Here is a 25,364-nt window from a genome sequence, read left to right as displayed (position 1 = left end):
ATGGTTTATTTGACGTGTCAATGTGAACTGATAGATCCTGTCCAAGACTTGCTGATGACAAATGATACAATGATCACAATCTGATATTAATAAAACTCACTTAAGAATTATTGACATAGCTTTCTAATTTTGCCATTTAATTACTTTGCATCAGTCTTCACTGTGGAATACACAAGTAATTTCCCAAAAATTCAAGAGAGTGAGGGGGCAGAGCTGAGTATGGTGGCCATCACCAAGGAGGAGGTGCTAGAAAAAATGAAAAGCCTGAAGGTGGATAAATAATCTGGACCACACCCCAGAGTTCTAAAGGAGACAGTTGAAGAGACAGTGGAGGCATTAGTAGTGATCTTTTTGGAATTGGTAGAATCAGGGAGGGTCCCAGAGGACTGGAAAATAATTAACATGACACCCTTGTTTAAGGAGGGAGTAAGGCAAAAGACAGAAAATTACTTACTCGTTAGCCTAACCTCAGTCAATAAGTGTGGTAAAATAGGACAAAGTCCTTGGTTTCTTCAAGGGGACGTTATGCCTGACAAATCTGTTAGAGCAGTTTAGATCATTGAGAGCTAATGGATGTTATCGATCAGGACTTCAAGAAGGTCTTTGACAAGGTGCCACACAGGAGGCTACTGCATAAGATAGGGGCCCATGGTGTTGAGGCAAGATGCTAGCTTGGCTGTCTGGCAGTAAGCAGAGAGTGGGGATATAAGGGTCCTTCTCAGGATGGCAGCCAGTGACCAGTGGTGTTCCACTAGTGTTAGGACCACAACGTTTCACTTTATACGTCAACATTCTAGATGAAGGAACTGGCTAAGTTTGCAAATGATACAAAGATAGGCAGAGGGACAGTTGGTATTAAGGAGGCAGAGAGGCTACAGAAGGATTTGGACAGGTTAGGAGAGTGGGCAAAGTAATGTCAAATGGAATACAACATTGGAAAGTATGAGAGCATGCATTTTGGCAGGAAGAAGAGGCATGGACTATTTTCTAAATGGGGAGAAAATTCAGAAGTCTGAAGTGCAAACAGACTTGGGAGTTTTAGTCCAGGATTCTCTCAAAGTAAACTTGCAGGTTGAGTCAGTAGTTAGGAAGGCAAATGCAATGATAGCATTTATTTTGAGGGGACTTGAATATAAAAGCAGGGATGTACTTCTGAGGCTCTATAAGGCTCTGGTCAGATCAGGTTTGGAGTATTGTGTGCAGTTTTGGGTTCCATATCTCAGTAAGGATGTACTGGCCCTGGAGCATGTTCAGAGGAGATTCGTGAGAATGGTCCCAGGAATGAAAAGCTTAACATATGAGGAACGTTCGAGGACTCTGGGTCTATATGTGACGGAGTTTGCAAGGATGAGCGAGGGTCTAATTGAAACTGATAGAATATTGAATGGCCTGACAGTGTGAATGTTGGGAAGATGTTTCATTGATAGGAAAAAATAGATCCCAAGGGCAGAGCCTTAAAGGAAAGGGGAGACCTTTTAGAACCGAGATCAGGAGACAGCCACAGTGGTGAATCTATAGAATTCATTGCCACAGAAGGCTGTGGAAGTCAGGTCTTTGAGTGTATTTAAGACAGAGATAGATAGGTTCTTGACAATCAAGAACCTAAGGGTTGCAGGGAGAAGGCAGGAGAATGGGAATGAGAAAATTATCAGCCATGATTGAATGGCAGAGCAGACTGGCCTAATTTCTGCTCTTTTGTCTTATGGTTTCATCAATGGAGAGGTCATACCTAACAAATCGGTTTGAATTCTTTGAGGTGGTAATGATTGGTTAAACCAAAGAGAGCCAATGGGTGTTATCTACCTGGACTTCCAGGAGGCCTTTGACAAGGTGCCGCACAAGAGGCTGCTGAGTAAGACAAAGACCCACAGTGTTCGAGGCAAGGCAAAGTGGATTGAAAATTGGCTGTCTGGCAGGAAGCAGAGAATGGGGGTAAAAGGGTCCTTCTCAGGATGGCAACCAGTGACCAGTGGTATTCCGCAAGACTCAATGTTTAAAGTGAAAGGTTGTGGTCCCAACACTAACTGTCTCGATGAAGGAACTGAGGGCATTCTGGCTAAGTTGGCAGATGATACAAAGGTAGTGGGACAGATACTATTGAGGTGGCAGGGAGGCTGCAGAAGGATTTGGACAGGTTAGGAGAGTGGGCAAAGAAGTGGCAAATGGAATTCAACATGAGAAAGTGTGAGGACATGCACTTTGGTAGGAAGATTAGAGGAATGGATATTTCAAAATGGGGAGAATATTCAGAAATCTGAAGTGCAAAGTGACTTGGGAGTTCTAGTCTAGTACTTTCTAAAGGTAAACTTGCAGGTTGAGTCAGTAGTTAGGAAGGCAAATACAACATTGGCATTTATTTCGAGGGGACTAGATTATAAAAGCAGGGATGTACTTGAAAATTTATAATGCAGACCACATTTAGAGTATTGTGAGCAAATTTGGGCCCATATCTCAGGAAAGAAGTCCTGGTCCTGGACCAGGTCCAGAGTAGGTTCAAGAGAATGATCCTAAAATGAAAAGAACGTTCGAGGAATCGGTATATATTCGATGGAGTTTTGAAGGATGACGGGGGATCTAATTGAAACTTACAGAATACAGAATGGCCCGGACAGAGTTGATGTTTCCATTGGTAGGAGAGACTAAGAGCTGGGGGCACAGCCTGAGAGTAAAGGGAAGACCGTTTAGAATGAAGGTATGTAGAAACTTCTTCAACCAGAGTGGGGAATCTGTGGAATTCATCACTACAGAAGGATGTGGAGACCAGGTCATTGAATATATTTAAGATTGAGATAGATAGGCTCTTGATTATCAAGGGCATCAAGGGTTACAATGAGAAAGCAGGAAAATGAGGTTGAGAAACTTACCAGTAGTGATTGCATGGTGGAGCAGACTCAAATGACCTAATTTCTACTCCTGTCTCTTATGGTCTAAGAGGCCTCACCCACACCAAATAAAAACTTAACATGATATCCCAACTTCTCTACTCAACCCTTTGAGCAATGAAGGCAAATGTGTGAAACACCTTCTTAACCATCCAATATATATGCTGCAAACTTCAAATGAATTATGTACCTGAACCCCTAGGTCTCTCTGTTCTACAGTACTACCCAAGGCTCTACTTTTAACTGTAAGTCCTGCCTTGTTTGTTTTACCAAAATACAATTTCTCACATTTATCCAAATTAAACTCCATGTGCCACTATTCAGCCCATTGACCCAATTGATCAAGATCTTATTATTAAAGTATCTTCTTATTCCTCTCAACTACTTAGTATGGTAAAAACAATGACTGCAGATGCTGGAAACCAGATTCTGGATCAGTGGTGCTGGAAGAGCACAGCAGTTCAGGCAGTATCCAAGGAGCAGTGAAATCGACGTTTTGGGCAAAAGCCCTAGCCAACTCCACTTTCTAAATAAAGAAGCTTCGCATTAATTCGCTATTAGACTAATGTTTTTTCTTGAAGTGAGGACTGCAGATGCTGGAGATCTCCTGCTCCTTGGATGCTGCCTGACCTGCTGCGCTTTTCCAGCAACACATTTTTCAGCTGTAATGTTTTTTCTTGCATTGGTGCCTCTAAGTTTTTGACTGTCTCACAAATGGACATTTTCCCTCATCTAGGCTATCAAACCCTTTCATTATCTTAATTTGAAGAAATTGCCTGATTGAGGTCTTTTTCTTGAAAAGAATGCCAGCGTGTTCAGTCATTATGTTGTGTGGAATCAGAGGAGATGGAGAAGCGCTGAATGAATATTTTTTGTTAGTATTCACACCAGAAAAAGACAATGTTGTCGAGGGGAATACTGAGGAACCGGCTACGAGGTGGGATTGATGTTCACAACAAGGTGGTGTTTGAAATTCTGGGAAGTGTGAAAATAGATAAATCCCCTGGGCCGGATGGGATTTATCTAAGGATTCTCTGGGAAACCAGAGATGAGACTGTTGAGCCTTTGGCTTCAATCTTTATGTTGTTGTCTACACAAATAGTGCCAGAGGCTGAGGGGTGACATTATTGAAGTTTATAAAATCATGAGGGACATGGATAGGATAAATAGATAAAGTCTTTTCCAAAGAGGCAAATTTTTCACTCAGAGGGTGGTACGTATATGGAATGAGCTGCCAGAGGAAGTGGTGGAGGTTGGTACAATTGTAACATTTAAAAGGCATCTCAGGTTCCCTCAGTGTCCATGTACATACATCCCTCAAAGTTGCCACCCAGGCTGATAGGAAGGCATACGGTGTGTTAGCTTTTATTAATAGAGGGATCAAGTTTCGGAACCATGAGGTCATGCTGCAGCTGTACAAAACTCTGGTGCGGCCGCAATTGGAGCATTGCGTGCAGTTCTGGTCACCGCATTATAGGTTGGATGTGGAAGCTTTGCAAAGGATGCAGAGAACTTACAAGGAAAGGTTAAGGGAATTGAGGCTGTTTTCGTTAGAGAGAAGGAGGTTGAGAGATGACCTAATTGAGACATACATGATAAGTGGGTTAAGTCAGGTGGACAGTGAGAGCCATTTTCATCAGATGGTGATGGCTAACATGAGGCAACATAGCCTTAAATTGAGGGTGATAGATATAGGACAGATGTTAGAGGTAGTTTCTTTACTCGGAGAGTAATGAGGCATGGAACGCACTGCCTGCAACAGTTGTAGACTTGCCAAATTTACGGGCATTTAAATGATCAACGGATAAACATACAGACGAGAATGGAATAGTGTAGGTTAGATGGGCTTCAGATTGGTTTCACAGGACAGTGCGCTATCAGGGGCCAAAGGGCCTGTATAGCACTGTAATGTTCTATTTTCTATTCCTGATAAATACATCTTCTTAATTTATGAATTTTTCATACTTCGTCTTGTTTTCCTTTCATATAATAAATGAAGCTGAATGAAGGTTCTACATTATTTTTCATGTAATGTCTCTGCTCTGCTTTTCAATTCTATCCCTTTAGTTGTTTGCTTTCTTTATTTGTCATATTAACCAGTCATGATCTGCATGTCTGTACAAATATGTATCTATAAGGAAAGTATCAAATTGATTAGATTAGATTCCCTACAGTGTGGAAACAGGCCCTTTGGCCCAACAAGTCCACACTGACCCTCCGAAGAGTAACCCACTTCCCTCTGACTAATGCACCTATTGCTATGGGTAATGTAGCATGGCCAATTCACCTGGCCTGTACATCTCTGGACCGTAGGAGGAAACGGAGGACCCAAGGAAACCCACACAGACACTGGGAGAATGTGCAAACTCCACAGACAGTCACCCAAAGCTGGAATCGAACTTGGGTCCCTGGCATCTGAGGCTGCAGTGCTAACCACTGAGCCACCGTTCTACCCTGAAGTGTTAGATTCATAAATACCATTTAGCCATTTACTGAGTGAGGTACATACATGCTCATCTCCCTAACTCCGTGAGCAGCACTCCGAAAGCTAGTACTTCCAAATAACCCTGTTGGACTATAACCCAGTGTTGTGTGATTTTTAACATTATCCACAAGATGGCAGACTTGCACTAAACAATAAGAGGTTTAACAAAAGTTTTAAAAATCAACAAAAGAATTGGACAGCAACTTCTAAAGCCTAGGGCACTAAGATAGAAAAAAATCTTTCATAACGCTGGCAAATTATATCTTGATTAACTTTTTAAGTATATGTCACAACCATTTGAACCTGAAATGACTGAATTGTAAACAGCATCAACTTCATGTTAATTTTACTTAACCTTTATCATACTAGTAAGATGAAGGGGGAAATAGTGATAAACCAAGTTTCCCTAAAGACAATATGAAAGGAAATGTCCTTTGTCTATCAGACAAGGAGACTCAATTGTGATAGCGTCATCATTTTGAATGAATTGAGATATTACAGAACACCTTTTGTACCTCAAAAGAAGCAAGCACTCTCCGATTTCTTGAGGGTTAGGAGTACAAAATAATTCCACATGATTAGTCGACATGGACAATTGCTAATGCTGCAAAGATTTTGATATCTTAAAATTAGCTCACCTTACCTTGAGTGTTGTTTAAGAACAGAATTTCAAACTTTAAACTTTGCATGTAGAGTGGTTTATCACTTCACTCCTGAGAGACTTGGTTCTAAATGTTAGGTTCGGCCTCCTAATTCCAGATTCTATAACCAGCAAATAGGTTTCCATCTATGCTATCAACATTCCTTATTAAGAGAGATATTATCACTAGACTATTAACACAGAAACTCAACTAATGTTCTGGGGCCCAAGTTTGAATATCCCCCACAACAGATGCTGGAATTTTAAAATCAATTTTAAAAATATGGAATTAAGAATCTATTAATGACCATGAAACCATTTTTAATTGTTGGAAAAAACTGTCTGGCTCACTAATATACACATATATATGTTGTACAGACGAGTTTGCAGAAGATTAGATTCCCTACAGTGTGGAAACAGATCCTTCAGCCCAACCAGTCCACACCGACCCTCTGAACAGTAACCCACCCAGACCCATTCCCCTCTGACTAATGCACCTAACACTATGGACAATTTATCATGGCCAATTCACCTGACCTGCACATCTTTGGACTGTGAGAGGAAACCCACGCAGACACGGGGAGATTGTTCAAACTCCACGCAGACAGTCACCTGAGGCTGGAATTGAACCTGGGACCCTGGTGCTGTGAGGCAACAGTACTAACCACTGAGCCACCGTGCCACCCAAAGATTTGATTGGTTGAGTGCATGTGGGAAAATGTGGTTGTTCACTTTCACATAATTACATAAGCAGAGAGTGACTGAAAGGTGCAAAGGGATTTCAGCGTTCTCATGAATCATAATGTAGATAAAGGACATAATCAGGAAGATTATTCTTTCTTCAATTCCTTTCATAATGAAGAAGTAAAATTGCTATGCTTCAGTTATGCAGGATGTTGGCAGCTCTACATCTCCGATAAATAAGGAGATCAAAACCATATTTAAGGACAGATCTAAGTGCACTGTCATAGGAACATTGATAGCTGAAATAAGTTTCTTACAAGACAAGTTGGACTGGGTGGAGGGTTTCAAAGAATGAGAGGTCACTTGATCTAGATGTGTTATATCCTGAATGGTCTTAAGATGAACATGGAAAGGACTTATCCTCTTGTGGGCGAGTCCAAACTAGACAGTACTGTTTTAAACACAGTGCTTGCTCTTTCAGGACCATAGGACATAAGAGCAAACGTGTGCCATTTACTGAGAGCATAACTGATCTGGTAATCCTCAACTCCACTTTTCTGCCCTTTCCCCATAAACTTGAATCCCTAACTGAGTAAAATTAGCCTCGAATATACTTAATGACACAGTCTGTACAGCTTGCTGCGGTAAATAACACAACAGATACATGACCCTCAGAGAAGAAATCTCTCATCTTTGTCCTGAGCAACCACTCACTCAGAGACTGTGCCTATTAGTTCCAGACTCCCTTACAAAGGGAAACAATCCCTCAGCATCTATCCTGTTAGCAGGGGTAGTAGGAAATAATGAATTGGAAACACAAACAAATTAGCCCTAATATTAATGAATGGCAGAGCAGGGTCAATAGGCCAAATAGTCTACTTCTGCTCCTATTTCAAATAAGTACCTAGAGACCTCTTCAAATGAGCGGAAATATTAGACTTTAAGTGGGTGGAAACATCAAGTTTTACCTTGTTTATCTTCTGTTACCATCAAGGCTGTCAACCAATGCATTTGTATCAAATTACAAACGTGACTTCAGCATCTCACCATGTAATGTAGTTAGGTCATATAACACTGAATGAAGTCCACACTAGCAACAAAACATGACCTTTGCTGGATTATGTACATATGAAGCAAAGCAAAAGGACTAAGGCAGCTCACAAACTATTTTCCAATTTGATACCATTGTAATTCACCTCCATTTTTCTCAAAAACAATCAAGAATGGGCAATAAATGTTGACCTCAACAATGATGCCCATATTCCATGAAAAAATATATAGAGAAAGTCTAATAAAAGTATGTGTATTACAGATCAACAGATTACAAATTTGAAATATCTGTCATAAGGTCACAGAGACCTATAGTATGGAAACAGATCCTTCGGTTCAATTCATCCATGCTGACCAGATATCCTAAATTAATCTAGACCCATTTGCAAGCATTTGGCAAATAGCCTCTAAACCCTTCCTATTCATTTACCCATCCAGATGCCTATTAAAAATAGTTTAATTTTACCAGCATCCACCACTTCCTCTGGCAGCTCATTCCATACATGCATCACCTTCTGTGTAAGAAAGTTGTCCCTTAGGTCCCTTTTAAATCTTTTCCCTCTCACCCTAAACCTATGCCCTCTAGTTTCGACTCCACCACCCCAGGAAGAGACTTTGTCTATTTATCCTCTGCATGCCTCTCAAGCATAAATGCAATTATTACCAAATAAAAACTCAGTTCACTTCTGCAACTTATGGTGTTTGCTGACATAGAACATAGAACAGTACAGCACAGAACAGGCCCTTCAGCCCACAATGTTGTGCCGACCATTGATCCTCATGTGAGGTAAACCTAATGTACAAACCCTCAAATTTCTGTGACCATATACATGTCCAGCAGTCTCTTAAATATCCCCAATGACCTCGCTTCCACAACTGCTGCTAGCAACGCATTCCATGCTCTCACAACTCTCTGCGTAAAGAACCCGCAAATCTTCTCACAAACTATGAAAGAACCCGCCTCTGACATCCCCTCTATACTTTCCGCCAAACAGCTTAAAACTATGACACCTCATGTTAACAATTTCTGCTCTGGGAAAAAGTCTCTGGCTATCAACTCTATCTATGCCTCTCATTATCTTGTACACCTCAATTAGGTCCCCTCTCTTCCTCCTTTTTTTCCATTAAAAACAGTCCAAGCTCAGTCAACCACTCTTTGTAAGATAAGCCCTCCATTCCAGGCAGCCTCCTGGTAAACTTCCTCTGAACCCTCTCTGAAGCATCCACATCTTTCCTATAATAGGGCGACCAGAACTGGACACAGTATTCCAAGTGCGGTCTAACCAAAGTTTTATAGAGCTGCAACAAGATCTCACAGCTCTTAAACTCAATCCCCGTTAATGAAAGCCAAAGCACCATATGCTTTCTTAACAACCCTGTCCACCTGAGTGGCAATTTTAAGGGATCTAGGTACCTGCACACCAAGATCCCTCTGTTCCTCCACACTGCCAAGAATACTGTCTTTAATCCTGTACTCAACTTTCAAGTTCGACCTTCCAAAATGCATCATCTCGCATTTATCCAGGTTGAACTCCATCTGCCACCTCTCAGCCCATCTCTGCATTCATATATCACAATATAGATAGTTAATTCAGTTTTGTGCCACCAGATAATAAGAAAGGTTTGTTATTTTACCTAACACTGGGGAGATTTCACTGCTGTCCTCCCCACCAGAGTTGAGAAACACATCTAGTGCTTCCTGGTCAGACATATCCATTAGGTCCATCTGCTCCAGCATGTCAACATTTACCTCCATCGAAGACATACTTCCAATGGGCTCTGGGTTAAAAAAAAATACACATTAAACAAATACACCAACACCAGAAAAATAAATAGGTCTGTTTTAACAATATACCGTGAACATAGGAAACAGAACAGGATGAAAACAACCAGTTGTATTTTCCTTTCAGTTCGGAGATATTGTATGCACATTTAGTATTACTGAGGGAAAATTCTCTGACTTTGTAGTGTCAAGAGAGATGGTGCCTCAACACCCAGAATGTTGAAAATCCAGTTAAGTCATCTGAAAACCTTACTCACTGGAAGATTTCTAGATATTGTCAGTATTGCAGTTGAACAAAGATGCAATGAGGGAGGAGCTGGCCAAAGTTCAATGGTTCAATACCCTAGCAGAGATGGCAGTGGAACAACAATGGCAGGTATTTCTGGGTATAATGCAGAAGGTGCAGGATCAGTTCATTCCAAAGAGGAAGAAAGATTCTAAGGGGAGGCAGGAGCGGCCGTGGCTGATGAGGGAAGTTAAGGACCGTATAAAGATAAAAGAGAAGAAGCATAACATAGCAATGATGAGCAGGAAGCCGGAGGACTGGGAAACTTTTAAAGAACAACAGAGGATAACTAAAAAGGCATTATACAGAGAAAAATGAGGTACGCAGGCAAACCGGCCAAAAATATAAAGGAAGTTAGTAAAAGCTTTTTTAGGTATGTGAAAAGATAAAAAAAATGGTTAAGATTAAAATTGGGCCCTTGAAGATAGACACGAGTGAATTAATTATGGGGAACAAGGAAATTGCAGAAGGGTTGAATTGGTACTTTGGATCTGTCTTCACTGGGGAATACACAAGCAATCTCCAAAATGTAAAAATGGCTGAAGGACCAAGGGTAATGGATGAACTGAAGGTAATTTATAATAGGCAGGAAATGGTGTTGGATAGACTGTTAGGTCTGAGGCTGGTAAGTTCGCAGGACCTGATGTTCTGCATCCCAGGGTACTTAAAGAGGTGGCTCTAGAAATTGTGGATGCATTGGTGATCATTTTCCAATGTTCTATAGATTCAGGATCAGTTCCTGCTGATTGGAGGGTGGCTAATGTTGTCCCACCTTTCAAGAAAGGAGGGAGACAGAAAACAGAGAATTATAGACCAGTTAACCTGACGCCAGTGGTGGGAAAGATGCTGGAGTCAATTATAAAAGATGAAATTATGATTCATTGAATAGCATTAACAGGATAGTTCAGAGTCAGCATGGATTTATGAAGGGGAAATCATGCTTGACTAATTTTCTGGAATTTCTTTGAGAATGCAACGGGAGATGGACAAGGGAGAGCCAGTGGATGTAGTGTACCTGGACTTTCAGAAAGCCTTTGATAAAGTCCCACATAGGAGATTAGTGAGCAAAAGTAGGGCACATGGTATTGGGGACAAAACACTGACTTGGATTGAAAATGGGCTGGCTGACAGGAAGCAAAGAGTAGTGATAAACGGGTCCCTTTCAGAATGGCAGGCGGTGACCAGTGGGGTACCACAAGGTTCAGTGCTGGGACCACAGCTGTTTACAATATACATTAATGATATAGATGAAGGCATTAAAAGTAATACTAGCAAATTTGCTGATGACATAAAGCTGGGTGGCAGGGTGAAATGTGAGGAGTGAATTGGACAGGCTAGGTGAGTGGACAGATGCATGGCAGATGCACTTTAATGTGGATAAATGTGTGGTTATCCCCTTTGGTGGCAAGAACAGGAAGGCAAATTACTATCTAAATGGAGTCAAGTTTGGTAAAGGGGCAGTACAATGAGACCTAGGTGTTCTTGTACATCAGTCAATGAAAGCAAGCATGCAGGTACAGCAGGTAGTGAAGAAAGCTAATAGTATGCTGGCCTTCATAACAAGAGGAATTGAGTATAGGAGCAGAGGTCCTTCTGCAGCTGTCCAGGGCTCTGGTGAGACCGCATCTGGAGTAGTGTGTGCAGTTTTGGTCTCCAAATTTGAGGAAGGATATTCTGGCTATTGAGGGAATGCAGTGTAGGTCAATTCCCGGAGTGGTGGGACTATCATCTTGAAAGATTGGATCGACTGGCTTTTTATGCACTTGAGTTTAGAAGGATGAGAGGGGATCTGATTGAGACATGTAAGATTATTAAAGGATTGGACACTCTGGAGACAAGGCTCATGTTTTCGCTGATGGATGAGTCCAGAACCAGAGGTCACAGTTTAGATGGTAGGCCATTTAGAACAGAGTAGAGGAGAAACCTCTTCACCCAGAGAGTGGTGGATATATGGAATGCTCTGCCCCAGAGGGCAGCGGAGGCCAAGTCTCTGGATACTTTCAAGAAAGAGATGGACAGAGCTCTTAAAGACAGTGGAATCAAGGGTTATGGGGATAAGGCAGGAACAGGATACTGATTGTGGATGATCAGCCATGATCATAATGAATGGTGGTGCTGGTTCGAAGGGCCTAATGGCCTACTCCTGTACCTATTGTCTATTGTATATATGTACTTCTTGGCAGCAAAAACCTTTCAGCTCCAGTGAAAGTATAAGAATCAAATGTTTTTGTCATTTGGATTATTTGACCTCAAAGAGTGAATTTTCAAAACCAAGAGTGTGGTGAACCTTAGAACACTGAACCATGGGATAATGAGGATGATCATTTTAAGATTGCAGTATCCTATTCTGAACTACCAATAGCAACTAACTTTTTCACAGTGAATCCAGAAGTCATATTTAATTCGTAACAAAATGATTGAAACACTTAAATCAAGATTTCCCTCTTTAAAGGCAACTTCGTCAACATCTTTGGAAATAAAGTAAGATTGTGCACTAGTAGCATGGTATTGAATCCAAACATTTGGAGAGGGAGACTCACCTTCTTTACAATACTATAATTTCAAAATTGATATTGTCCTAAAGCACTCTCATATCAACAGCAGCATAGAACTGAAGTTACAACTGACAACAATAGGTGATCTAGCTTTTACTCTTGTCTGCAAAGCTAATGTCCTCAGACCTTTGGTTAAATAATGTCTTAAAGCCATTCACCAACAATGCTCAGCTTCAAACAGGACTCCTATTTCTAGATGTAACAAATTTAATGCAACATGTTAAACATGCAAATAGCTGACTGCAGAACAAGCATCAGTTAAAAAAAAAACGACATTTCAAAGAGATTGTAGGTAACCTGGACAATTTTCCTCATGTTTACACGAGCTGGGGGAGAGAGAGAGAGAGAGAGATGATCAAAGATCTAGGTTTCTTCTTTTACACTTTTTCCCCAGTGACACTTTTCTATAAAGTTTATTATGTAGCGTAGAACAAGATACCACAAAAATTATAGCTACGACAGAAAATGTCAAATATAGTTCCATTCGTGAGATGGAGGTCTGATGTAATCCATCATAGGTAGTTGCTCTTAATGGACACCTGTTTCTCTTCTTCCATCCTGCCTACTCCTGGATGGACCTGAAAATGAAGGTGGATGTCGCAGGGACTGGAGACACGAAAACTTAAGGTTCTTTTTGTGTTTTTTGATTTAGATTTTTATTACTTGCTCCCCTCTTTGAAGGGCTTTCTCACTTTGCCTGAGGCTTGGTGACCTCAGTTAAACCACCATTAACTAGTTGACTCACTCTAGTGATACAACAGCCTTATGGTTCTGTGGGATTCTGACAACTTTACCTTATCTTACTTGTTCCCTGTAAACATGAAGCATTTGTGTTTTTGTTGACAACATAATGGCAGTCCAGTGTCTGTTTGTTGCTTTATTGAGATGAAGTTTTCTAAAAGGAATATGAAGCCAACATTTGTTCTCAACCCCAGAGAACAATGGATGCTCAGTTGTTTTGAGTAAAGTCAGAGTTTTGGTTATCAAAGGATATTGATTATAGACTATGAAGGTCCAACTGACAAGGATAATGGCCATGATTTTATTGAATGGTGGAGCTGGTCTAGGGGTCCAAATGACCCATTCCTGTTTCTATTGCTTAAGCTCCTATTGAAGAACTCTAGAAGAAATAGAGGTGGGATGTGGAATGACACTTCAAAAGGTCATAGAGGGAAGGACATTTTTTTTCAACAAGTTGATAATAAATTTGAAGGGTGAGGTATGCTAACCCAGAAAAGAGGGAACCATTAACAATAGCAGCTAACATGAGGCCAAGGATATAGGTTAGAGAAATATGAGAGTTTGGGTTAGGCAGCAAGAAACGATAGTGGAACTCTGATCTGCTGAGTGTCCATGTTCTGATTGCAACTGTTCAAAATGAAGGCAGAGGACTTAGGGAGATTTGAGGCAACAATTTGTGGTGGAGAAAGAAAAGATGGGGACAGGAGGCTATATTTGATTTTTAAAATTTTTAATGGAAAGGTATTGTGTGCAGTTTTAGTGATGAACAACAGGATACAATAACAGGGGTCACAAGTCAAATTTGTACACAGTCAGAACACAATGCAGGACAGTATAAAACAGCTAATCACAAGTACAAGATACATTTGTATATTAGGCCTTCAAAATTACACCCCCGGACTGGATTGTGTTCAAATGTATGAGCGTTCCAAAGTTACATGTTTGTAAACTGGGGACCCCTGTATAGAACAGACATCTTTTGGATGAAATTCATCATCTCCTAGGAGTAGTACTTTGTTTAAATGGTCAACTTATACATTTTGACCCTGAAACAAATACAAGTAGTATTGCTTTAAACTTGCTCAATTGTTTGGATTAGTTTTATTTATTGTAATAATGATAAACCACGACAGGAAATAGCTAATGAAATGAAACTAAAACTGACATTTGAACACAATCAGCTAATCACCTTCTTTTGCTTCTAATTTCTGTACCCTTTTCATGCCATTTCTGCTACTTTAATTTTTTAGATAGCATTTTCCCAAACTAATCTTAAATTTATAACTTTATAAACAATACACAAATCTTCTATGTTCTAGTATTTTTCTTGGTACCATTTTGTTTATGGAAAACAGTTGAAAAAATTGTTTTCAAAGGTCACTTATTTCACTCAACAGTAAGCTTCAAATGTTGAAATCTCCAACAACACAAGAAAATCTGACATTTGCAAAATATACTCATTAATGGGCCTGGGAACCAAACAATGCTTGAAGAAACAAAATATCTTTCAATGCTCAAACGATTACATTGTCTTATAACAAAAGCTTTAAAATAGGATCTTTTAACTTCTGGTCATAATTATCTACCTAAACATCAACTCCATCGTCATCTTCTCCAACTAATTGAGAACATTTTGCTTTCATCCTGGTGGTCCAAACTATGCTCAGAGAGCCCATGTTGACACAATAGCCTTAATTGCCATCTCCTGCATCACAGTTTTATAGTTCGTTCCCACCAGCAAAATTTCCCTTTGTTTTACTCTCCAGTCTCGACCTCCAATGTCTCTAAAGTGAATCCACAAATTACACCATTCCAAATTGATACAGCTCTTCTATTCTTTATTCTTCTAGTCTTTCCTCCGAAGCTACATGTTCATATCATTCCCTTACCTGGAACAGATGAAAATACATCAACTACAAATAGGAAGAAAACTAGGTGATCGCAAGGTTTGTGAAGGTTTGTAGCTCAGGTTGAGGTTTAGGGTGTAGGTTTGCTCGCTGAGCTGTAGGTTTGATATCCAGACGTTTCATTATCTGGCTAGGTAACATCATCAGTGGCAACCTCCAAGTGAAGGTCGCCACTTGGAGGTCGCCACTGATGATGTTACCTAGCCAGGTAATGAAACGTCTGGATATCAAACCTACAGCTCAGCGAGCAAACCTACACCCTAAAACTAGGTGAATAATGTGACTACAGGTCTGCTTTATGATTCAACTACCACGCAAATTCCTATCAGATCCAAGGAATGAAAACCACCGTCAATACCAATGTTCAAGCTTTTGTTTTTAATTACAAAATAGACAATTGACATTGGTATAGTGTCTTTCATTTAGATGGTTCAATGATATCTTACAGGGTGATAGATGGAGGTCTAGCTGGGGCACACTAGAATAATTAAGTCTAAAGATATGAAAAATGCATAAGGCATGCAATGTAGGTACTCTGAAAGGATGCAATGATAGAAAGGACGCTAAGATTGAGAACCAATGTGGTTCAGTCTAAAAGAATAGTTGGGAAAAGAGATAGATTCACTGACACGAATACAAAGATTTTAACAGTCAAAACTGATCATTGTGGTCATCCCATTGTTTAATTGGAGGAAACTGCTGTTTCTCAGGCTGGATATTGGAAAAACAGTTGGACATACAGAGTGGAGGGGTCAACAGGCAATGGAAAAATTAAAGTGGTACTGTCAATGTTATTGTGAAACCTGATGGCGTGTCTGTGTATAATATAACCAAAATATAGGTGAGGGAATGAGAACCATGTATTGAATATTACAAGAAGAGAAGCAATTTCTGGATATTTTCTACTGGTTAAGAGTGAACTGGACAATGACCATGACACTGGACACTAAACAACACAGAAGAGTTCAGTCTGCACTGGTCACAGAGGCTATGTTTTATGATTTAATTATGGGTCATTTTGGGGTTATGGCAGGGACAGAAGTCTTTTTGGAGAGATTCAAACAAGATGTTACAAAAGAAACAAGTTCTAAGCTTTTCAGGATAAGGCGTCAAATTTTAGAGTCCAATGACTTTGGGATTGAAAGGAAAGTGAGCAGTGTTTGAAGGGAGGCAATCATTTACTATTCATGTAGTGCAGAGGTTGGGGAAATTATTCAAATGTAAATTTAGGGAGTGGTTCGCTGAGCATCTCAGCCGGGCCCACAGGGGCCAACCAGACTTCCCTTACCGTCCATTTTAATTCCCTTTCCCACTCCCTTTCCAACATGACCATCCTTGGCCTCCTCTATTGCCACAATGAACCAAACTGCAAATTGGAGGAACAACACCTCACCTTTCACCTGGTCAGCCTGAAGCCCGGAGGACTCAACACTGGAGTTCTCAAATTTCAAATAACCTCCCTCTCCCCAACTCCCTTCCCAGCCCCTCCCCTCCCACTTCCACTCCGCCCAGCCACCTACCGGATTCATTCTCCTATTGACCAACCAGGTCGTACCCTCTGCCAGCCTTCACCTAACCCCACTTCACCAATGCTGTCCCAGCCACCCCCTTTTTACGTATGTAAGAATGATGATGTGGGGAAGCAGCAGAGATTATTTAAAGAAAACATTTACATTATCCCTATCTTCTATTTTATTCACTTGCAGCCAAATGTGAAACTCTTGTTTGCAATTATATTAGTCCTGTTCAGATTAGTATAGACCTCTTCGGCACCATTTTGTTTAAACAATGCAGTCCACAGACTGTGTACCTAAACACGAACAGCGCACAACAATTTTTCAAATTGTTCAAACTTCCTCAAAATTAACTTTAGGAGTTTCAATGATGTGTAACAATGTTCTTCAATCCTTAGTTTCTCAAGTGAAATGTTAAAAAAAAAATACATCCTGTCCTTGTTGCCATTTCAGACTGGTACAATAGATTACCATTTAAGATCGAAATTATCCAAGCCTCTGAGCACAGGATTAGTCCTGGGAATTGGAGGATTGCGAATGCGACATCATTGTTTAAGAGAGGGGCAAACAATAACTCAGGTTACAACAGACCTGTCAGCCTGACATCACCAGTGGCAAAACTGATGGAGGCCATAATATGGGATAAGGTAAAGTTACACTTATTTTTCTATAAGTGTATGTTAGACAATCAGCATGGCTTTGTCAAGGACAGATCAAATCTGACAAATATAATCGAGTTTTTTGACGAGGTGACACATGCAGTTGGGGGTAGTGCTATGGATGCCTCTCAGAAGGCATTAGATACAGAGCAACATAGCAAATTGTTTAGCAAATCAGGAATTGTTGAGATTGATGGGTCTCAGTAGCATGGTTTAAAAATTGGATAAAAGAGAGGAAAGGGGGGTTGGTCCAGGTGGGCATTTCTCAGATTGGAGACAAGTTGAAAGTGGTGCTCCCCAGGGATCAGTGTTGGGACCCACGCTTTTTCTGATTTAAAAATTATTTGGATATGCGCGTTGAGGGCAAAAATACCTAAATTTGCTGATAATATTAAGCAAGGGAGAATACTGAATTGAGAGGACAAAGTGACTTCAGAGGGACTTGACAAGTTGGCCAAATGGACTGACACTGGGTAGATGAATTTCAATACAGAGAAATAGGAGGTAATGCATTTTGGCAGAAGAAACATGGAGAGACAATACAGGCTCAATGGTACAACTGTGATGGGAGTACAGGAACAGAGGGACCTTGGGGTTTATGTGCATGATTCACTGATGGTGGCCAGGCATGCTGAAACAGTTGTTAAGAAGCCTTATAGGATCCTGTAAATGGAGGCAGAGAGTATAAAAGGAAGTGGTAATACACCTCTACCAATCATTGGCCTGACCACATTTGAAATAATGTGTTCAGTTCTGGGCACCATATTTCAGGAAGGAAGTTAAAGCACTGGAGAAACTTCAATGGAACAGAATGATAGTAGGAATAAGGGATTTTAGGTACAAGGAAAGAGTAGAGAAATTGGGCTCATTCTCCTTGGAACAGAGAAGATTAAGAGACGATCCTATTAAGGTGTTCAAAACTTCAAACAATTTTGACAGAGTAAAGGAGGATATTCTGTTTCCATTAGTTAGTCTGTCAGTAACTCGGAGTCACAATGTCAAGACTTAAAAATGTGTTGCTGGAAAAGCGCAGTAGGTCAGGCAGCATCAAAGGAACAAGAGAATCGACGTTTCGGGCATAAGCCCTTCTTCAGGAATGAGGAGGGGGTGCCAAGTAGGCTAAGATAAAAAGGTAGGGAGGAGGGACTTGGGGGAGGGGCGCTGGGAATACGATAGGTGGAAGGAGGTTAAGGTGAGGGTGATAGGCCGGAGAGGGGGTGGGGGCGGAGAGGTCAGGAAGAAGATTGCAGGTCAAGAAGGCGGTGCGGAGTCTGAGGGTTGGGACTGAGAAAAGGTGGGGGGAGGGGAAATGAGAAAGCTGGAGAAATCTACATTCATCCCTTGTGGTTGGAGGGTTCCTAGGCGGAAGATGAGGCACTTTTCCTCCAGGCGTCATGTTGCCATGGTCTGGCGATGGAGGCAGCCAAGGACCTGCATGTCCTTGGCTAAGCAGGAGGGGCAGTTAAAGTGTTCAGCCACGGGGTGATTGGGTTGGTTGGTGCGGGTGTCCCAGAGGTGTTTTCTGAAAAGTTCCGCAAGTAGGTGGCCTGTCTTCCCAATGTATAGGAGGCCACATCGGGTGCAGTAAATGATGTGTGTGAAGGTGCAGGTGAATTTCTGACGGTTATGGAAGGATCCCTAAGGCCCCAAGGGATCCTGCCATATCTGTCAGAAATTCACCTGCACCTTCACACACATCATTTACTGCATCTGCTGCACCTGATGTGGCTTCCTATACATTGGGGAGACAGGCCACCTACTTGTGGAACTTTTCAGAGAACACCTCTGGGACACCCGCACCAACCAACCCAACCACCCCGTGGCTGAACACTTTAACTTCCCCTCCTGCTCAGCCAAGGACATGCAGGTCCTTGGCCTCCTCCATCGCCAGACCATGGCAACATGACGCCTGGAGGAAAAGTGCCTCATCTTCCGCCTAGGAACCCTCCAACCACAAGGGATGAATGCAAATTTCTCCAGCTTTCTCATTTCCCCTCCCCCCACCTTTTCTCAGTCCGAACCCTCAGACTCCGCACCGCCTTCTTGACCTGCAATCTTCTTCCCGACCTCTCCACCCCCACCCCCTCTCCGGCCTATCACCCTCACTTTAACCTCCTTCCACCTATCGTATTCCCAGTGCCCCTCCCCAAGTCCCCCCTCCCTACCTTTCATCTTAGCCTGCTTGGCACACCCTACTCGGCACACCCTACTCATTCCTGAAGAAGGGCTTATGCCCGAAACGTCGATTCTCCTGTTCCTTTGATGCTGCCTGACCTGCTGCGCTTTTCCAGCAATACATTTTTAAGCTCTGATCTCCAGCATCTGCAGTCCTCACTTTCTCCTACAATGTCAAGACTATCAGCAAGAGAGATAGGAGTGGGAGAAGGAGAAATTTCTTTATGCAGAATTGTTAGGATTTGAAATGTGCTGCCTGGGAGATGGATAGAGAGAGATTCCATAAGGAGTTACAAAACAGAGCTGGACATATATTTGAAAGTGATAAATTTAAAAGGCTACAAAGATAGGGCCAGAGAATGGGATGAGCTGAGCAGCTCTTTCAAGAGCAATTATAGACATGATGGGTCGAATGGCTCTTTCTATACTGTAAAATTATCTGATTCTAAGTTATGAATCCTAATGTTCCAGAGTGTCATCAATCAGGTACACTGGTAATGAGACGAATTTCTAGTTTCTTAGATGACCATCTAATTAGCAGTAAGATATAAGGAACACACATTAATGTTGAACAAAGTTCTAGATTGTCATTAAGAATATGACATCAAAACCAAAAAACAGAAGTATTCTTTATGACATAACATACTGAGAGTCACCAAATCGATCATGAAGGGATTGACTCAACATAGGTAACAACTAACGGAAATTTGAAAGCAAAGAGAAGAAAGAACTTAAAATGTTCATAGGATTGTGTTTTTCTAAGTTCATTGTCAACTAATAGGGCAGCACGGTGGCTCAGTGGTTAGTACTGCTGCCTCACAGCACCAGGGTCCCAGGTTCGATTCCAGCCTCGGATGACTGTCTGTGGAGTTTGCACATTCTCCCTGTGTCTGCGTGGGTTTCCTCCGGGTGCTCCGGTTTCCTCCACAGTCCAAAGATGTGCAGGTCAGGTGAATTGGCCGTGCTAAACTGCCGATTGAGTTAGGTGCATTAGTCAGAGGGAAAATGGGACTGGGTGGGTTTACTCTTTGGAGAGTCGGTGTGGACTTGTTGGACCAACGGGCCTGTTTCCACACGTCGGGAATATAATTTAATACATTTGCTTTACTGTAGATGTGGAAACTGCAAACTGATGTCATCAAGCAGGAAGATTAAGAGTTGCACTCAGTCAGACAGCAAGTAAAATGGAAGTAATAAGGCTGATGACAAAATTCCGGCCATAGAAATAAAATTTGGAGATTTATAACTTGATTTCTATCAATGACATAGCTGCAAGCATGACGGTTATCTTAGAAGTAGAGTACAAGAAGACTCAAAGTCACAGATATCAACAAGAGATCCTGCTCCACATTGGTAACTTGGAATGGAAATATGGTCCTGAAAGCAGAACTGAGAGATGTTGAAAGGTAGGAACTCAAGTATTATTGCATCATTGTTCCTGGTCTCAACAAATATCAACTGGGATACAAGTAGTCGGAAAGGCACAGAGGGCACCAAATTCTTGAACTGTATTCAAGAGAACTTTGTAGCTCACATGCGAGACTTCCATAAGAAAGGGCACAATTCTAGATGTAGTCTTAAGAAATGAAACTTGGCAGATGGATGGAAGTTCGAAACTTTTTTTTCATTTTGGGATATGGGGGTCTCTACCTGGGCCAGCATTCATTGCCCATCCTTCGTTCTCAGTGAGTGGCTTGCTAAGCAATTTCAGAGGGTGCTTGAAAGGCAATCACATTGCTGTCACATGTAGATGTGTAGATGCTGTCACATGTAGGCCAGACCAGATAAGGATGACAGATTTCCATCCCAAAAGCACATTAGTGAAGATCAATAATGGTTACATGACTCCCATTAGGCTAGCTTTCAATTCTACATTTTTGTGAAATTTGAATTCAATAATCTGTTATGGTGGAATTTGAACCTTTATCCCTAGAGAATTACTTTGGATCACCATAAATACTAGCCCAGTGACTTTATCATAATGACATTGCCTCCCTTTACAAAGCTGAGAGATCTGGAAAATGTGGATCGGTTATATTTACTTGAAGGGAAGTTAATAGCAAATCAATGTAGAGGATTCAAAAGCAAGATTCCAATGTCTCATTGTAGACATGTTCCCACAAAGAAAGGGTTTGCATTGCCCAATCTAGAATCCTCTCTTTATCCAGGTGCTAAAAGGGTAAGACAAAGCAGAAAAAGAGAGCTTATGGCAGTTTCATAAAAGGTAATATTTTAGGAATCTTAGGAGAGTTTAAAAAGTTCAGAGTGAAGTGAAAAAGGAAACTCAGAAAGCAGAGAGGGGATATGAAGAGATATTTGCCAGTAAGACTGAGGAAAATCCAAAGTGTATTACAAACAAGGGAATGACTAAAGAAAGGTCTGGGTCTATCAGAGATGTATATGGTAAGTCGTGCATGGAAGCTGAAGATTTGGGCAGGGTTCTAAATGAGTGTTTTGTCGCTCTTCACAAAGGAATGATGCATACAATTTAGTTGAAGAGGAGTGTGCAATATTAGTTCAAATAAGCATAATAAGAAATTAAGTGCTAGATGGACTGAATTCCTTGAAGGAGGATTAATAACTAGTGGCAAATGAACTGTATCCATTTAATGGAAGCCAAGGAGGAAATAGCTAACAGGCAGGGTACCAAAGGTTGGAGGTCTGAAATGTCTTACTACTATTCTAAAAGGTGCAAGGAATAAGCCAAATAATTGGAGACTAGTCAGTCTGACCTCAGTGGTGGGCAAACTACTGGAATAAGCATTGATCCTACAGGTTTAAATGCTACTTTGAGAGATAGGGATAGTCAGTGATCAGTGGTAGTCAGCAAGTTGTTTTTAAGGATAGGTCATGTTTTATTACCTTAATTGAATGTTTTTGAGGAAGTAACAAGGAGGGTGGATGAAGGTAGTGCAGTGTATGTTGTCTCCATGGATTTTAATAAGACATTGGACAAGGCTCTGTAAGGCAGAATATTAAATAAAAACTAAAGCACACTCAATCACTAAACTGGCTGTAACTTCCAGACACCTATCACCCTCTGGCTGAAGAAGGTGCTCTTCATATCCCCTTTAATTCTTTTGTCTTAAATTGTGTCCCTTGATAATTGGAATACAGGGAAATATGGCGAGTTGGATCCAGAACTGGCTCCGTAACAGGAAACAAAGGGTAATGATCTACAGGTGTGTTTTGTGAATTGAAAGCAATTTCCAGTCATGTTCCACAGCTCACTTTTGAGTCCTTTTCCTTTTGTGATATGTATGTGTATTGGATAATTTACACATAAATGTAGGAGGCTGAATGGGTAAGTTTTCAGAGAACACAAATATTGACCAGATAGTTGATAGCGAAAAAGAGATGACTGTGGACTGCAGGAAGATATCAGTGATTTGGTTGTGTAGGCAGAAAAGTGACAAATGCAATACAATCAAAAGAAGTGTGAGGTTATGCATTTCATTGGGATAAACAAAGCAAGGGAATGCACAAAAAAATTGGAAGCATTCTGAAAGGAGTGGAGAAAGTGAGAGACATTGAATTGCATGTCCACATGACACTGATGGTGGTAGGACAGGTGGATAAAGGTTGTAATGGAGGGATATAGGATGATTTCTTTCATTGGGTGAATACAAGAGCAGGAAATGCTGGAAGCACAGCAAATATTTTATTAACCCACACCTATGGGACCAAGAGTGTGTCGGTTGATCAAATATTCCAAATAGTCACGTACACATAAATGCAGTAAACCCTGACCAACCAAAGCTTCGAGACATCAATATCCCTCAAAAAAAACTATGTAAAAACATCAAAACTTTGCCTAAAAACAATGTGAAAACATACTAAGTAACAGAAACATAATGCAGGGGCTATACATATCACTGCTATACTTTACAGCACAAATACTCACCATCGTGACAGATTGGGGTATTTGAGTTAAAAATTACACAACACCAGGTTATAGACCAACAGGTTTAATTGGAAGCACTAGCTTTCGGAGAGCTGCTCCTTCACCAGTAAGTCACCTGATGAAGAAGCAGCGCTCCGAAAACTAGTGCTTCCAATTAAACCTGTTGGACTATAACCTTGTGTTGTGCGATTTTTAACTTTGTACACCTTAGTGCACACTGGCATCTCCAAATCATGGAGTATTTGAAGTATATAATTTTTGTTAGTTTATCAAGAGTGCCTGTTGATAAAGGTGTTAGTTAAAACAAAGTTTCCTGCATTCACTGGTTAGGTTAGAGCTGGGTTTTGCATATAGTTCCAAGTGACCTCATTCAGAAAGCACATAACTGCTTACAGAGAGAGTACAGAGCAGGTTTATAACTACCTTGCGAGGGCTTGAAAACTCCAGCTATTAGAAATGATTGGAAAATGTGAAGTTGTTTTCCTTCAAACACAGGAGGCTGAGGGGTGACTAATTTGAGATGCACAAAACAATAAAGGGTTTGAATAGTGTGGATGGGGAAGACCGGTTTCTTTGAGTGGAACAAAAATTAACCACTGGCAAAAGAAAAAGACAGGAAGTCTTACCAGAAAATGCATTTGCTTAAGGAGCTGATTGACCACTCAGTGATTAGTTGGAGAAATCAATTTCACAGCTATTTTTGTAAGCAGCAAGCATTTATGCAGTCAAAAATAAATGGTTTTGTTAAAAACCAAAAGAACTGCAGATGTTGTAAATTGGAAACAAAAACAGAAACTGCTAGAAAAGCTCAGGAGGTCTGGCAGCAATGGTGGAGAGATGTTACACTTAACATTTCAGGTTGACTGACCCTTCCTCAGAACATGTTATGATTTCTCTCCATAGATGCTGCCAGACCTCCTGTGCTTTTCCAGCAATTTCTGTAGATTGATTATAAGGTATCAACAAAACAATCTCACCATATGACCAATTATGCAGAATTCTACGAGAATGAATGGGAAGTACAGAGATTAACAATTCAAATTAAAAACCTATCTTCTTTGAAACCTTTTTTAAATAATGTGTATACAATTGATGAATACTAGATCTAACATGGCGTGATGTGGAACTTCAGTAGTATCCAGCATTTCTCACAGCAATAGCAAATATACAGCAAATAGTCAAACAGACCCTTTGGTCCAACTATTCTACACCAGCCATGTTCTCAAACTAAACTAATCCCATCAGCCTCTATTTGGCACATATCTCTCCAAACCTTTCCTGTCCATGTACTTATCCAAGTGTCTTTGAAACACTGTAATTGTACCTGTATCCACCACTTCCTCTAGCAGTTCATTCCATACACTGTCCACTCTGTCTCAAAAATGTTGCCCCAGTGCCTTTTTAGATCTTTCTTCCCTCATCTTAAAAATATGCCCTTGAAATCACCCACTTAGGGAAACGATCTTTGCTATTCACTTTATCTATGCCCATCCCAATTTTATAAACCTCTATAAGCTCACTCCTCAACCTGCTATGCTCCAGTGCAAAGAGTCCCAGTCTATCCAGCCATTTTTGTAACTCAAACCTTCTATTCCCAGCAATATCCTGGTAAATCTTTTCTGAATCCTCTCTAGTTTAATAATGACCTTCCTATAACCAGAACTGTACTCAGTACTCCAGAAGAGGCCTCACCAACATCCTCTACATACATCAACATGATGTCCCATCCCCTGCACTCAAGGGTCTAGGTAATGAAGACAAGCATGCTAAAAGCCTATATGTGACACAAATTTCAAAGAATTAATGAACCTGAATCCCTAGCTCTCTCTGTTCGACAACACTACCCAAGTCCCTACCATTAACTGTATAAGCACTGCCCCAATTTGTTTTATCAAAAAGCAATGCCTTAATTTATCCAAATTAAACTCAGTTTGCCACTCCTCAGCCAATTGACCCAATTGATCAAAATCTCTGTAACATTAGACAACCTTCTTCACTATTCAGTACACCAATATTGGTGTCATCTGCAAACTTACTAACCATGCCTCCTATATTCTCAACCGAATCATTTATATAAATAACAGGAGTGGACCCAGTAT

At 40.9% G+C, this 25,364-nt stretch overlaps 1 protein-coding gene across 4 annotated transcripts in view; it reads right to left on the bottom strand.

Moving 5' to 3' along the window:
- dtnbp1a (dystrobrevin binding protein 1a) overlaps positions 1-25,364 on the bottom strand; it is a 193,436-nt gene that overhangs the window by 1,150 nt on the left and 166,922 nt on the right. For all 4 annotated transcript variants that reach the window (XM_072560825.1, XM_072560827.1, XM_072560826.1 and 1 more), the window contains one exon: positions 9,377-9,520. In XM_072560825.1, coding sequence (XP_072416926.1) covers positions 9,377-9,520 — 144 coding nt within the window. The remainder of the gene's footprint in view (positions 1-9,376; positions 9,521-25,364) is intronic.

This window comes from Chiloscyllium punctatum, chromosome 41, assembly GCF_047496795.1.
Source record: "Chiloscyllium punctatum isolate Juve2018m chromosome 41, sChiPun1.3, whole genome shotgun sequence".
NCBI lineage: Eukaryota > Metazoa > Chordata > Chondrichthyes > Orectolobiformes > Hemiscylliidae > Chiloscyllium > Chiloscyllium punctatum.
This window is presented reverse-complemented; position numbering and strand designations above follow the sequence as displayed.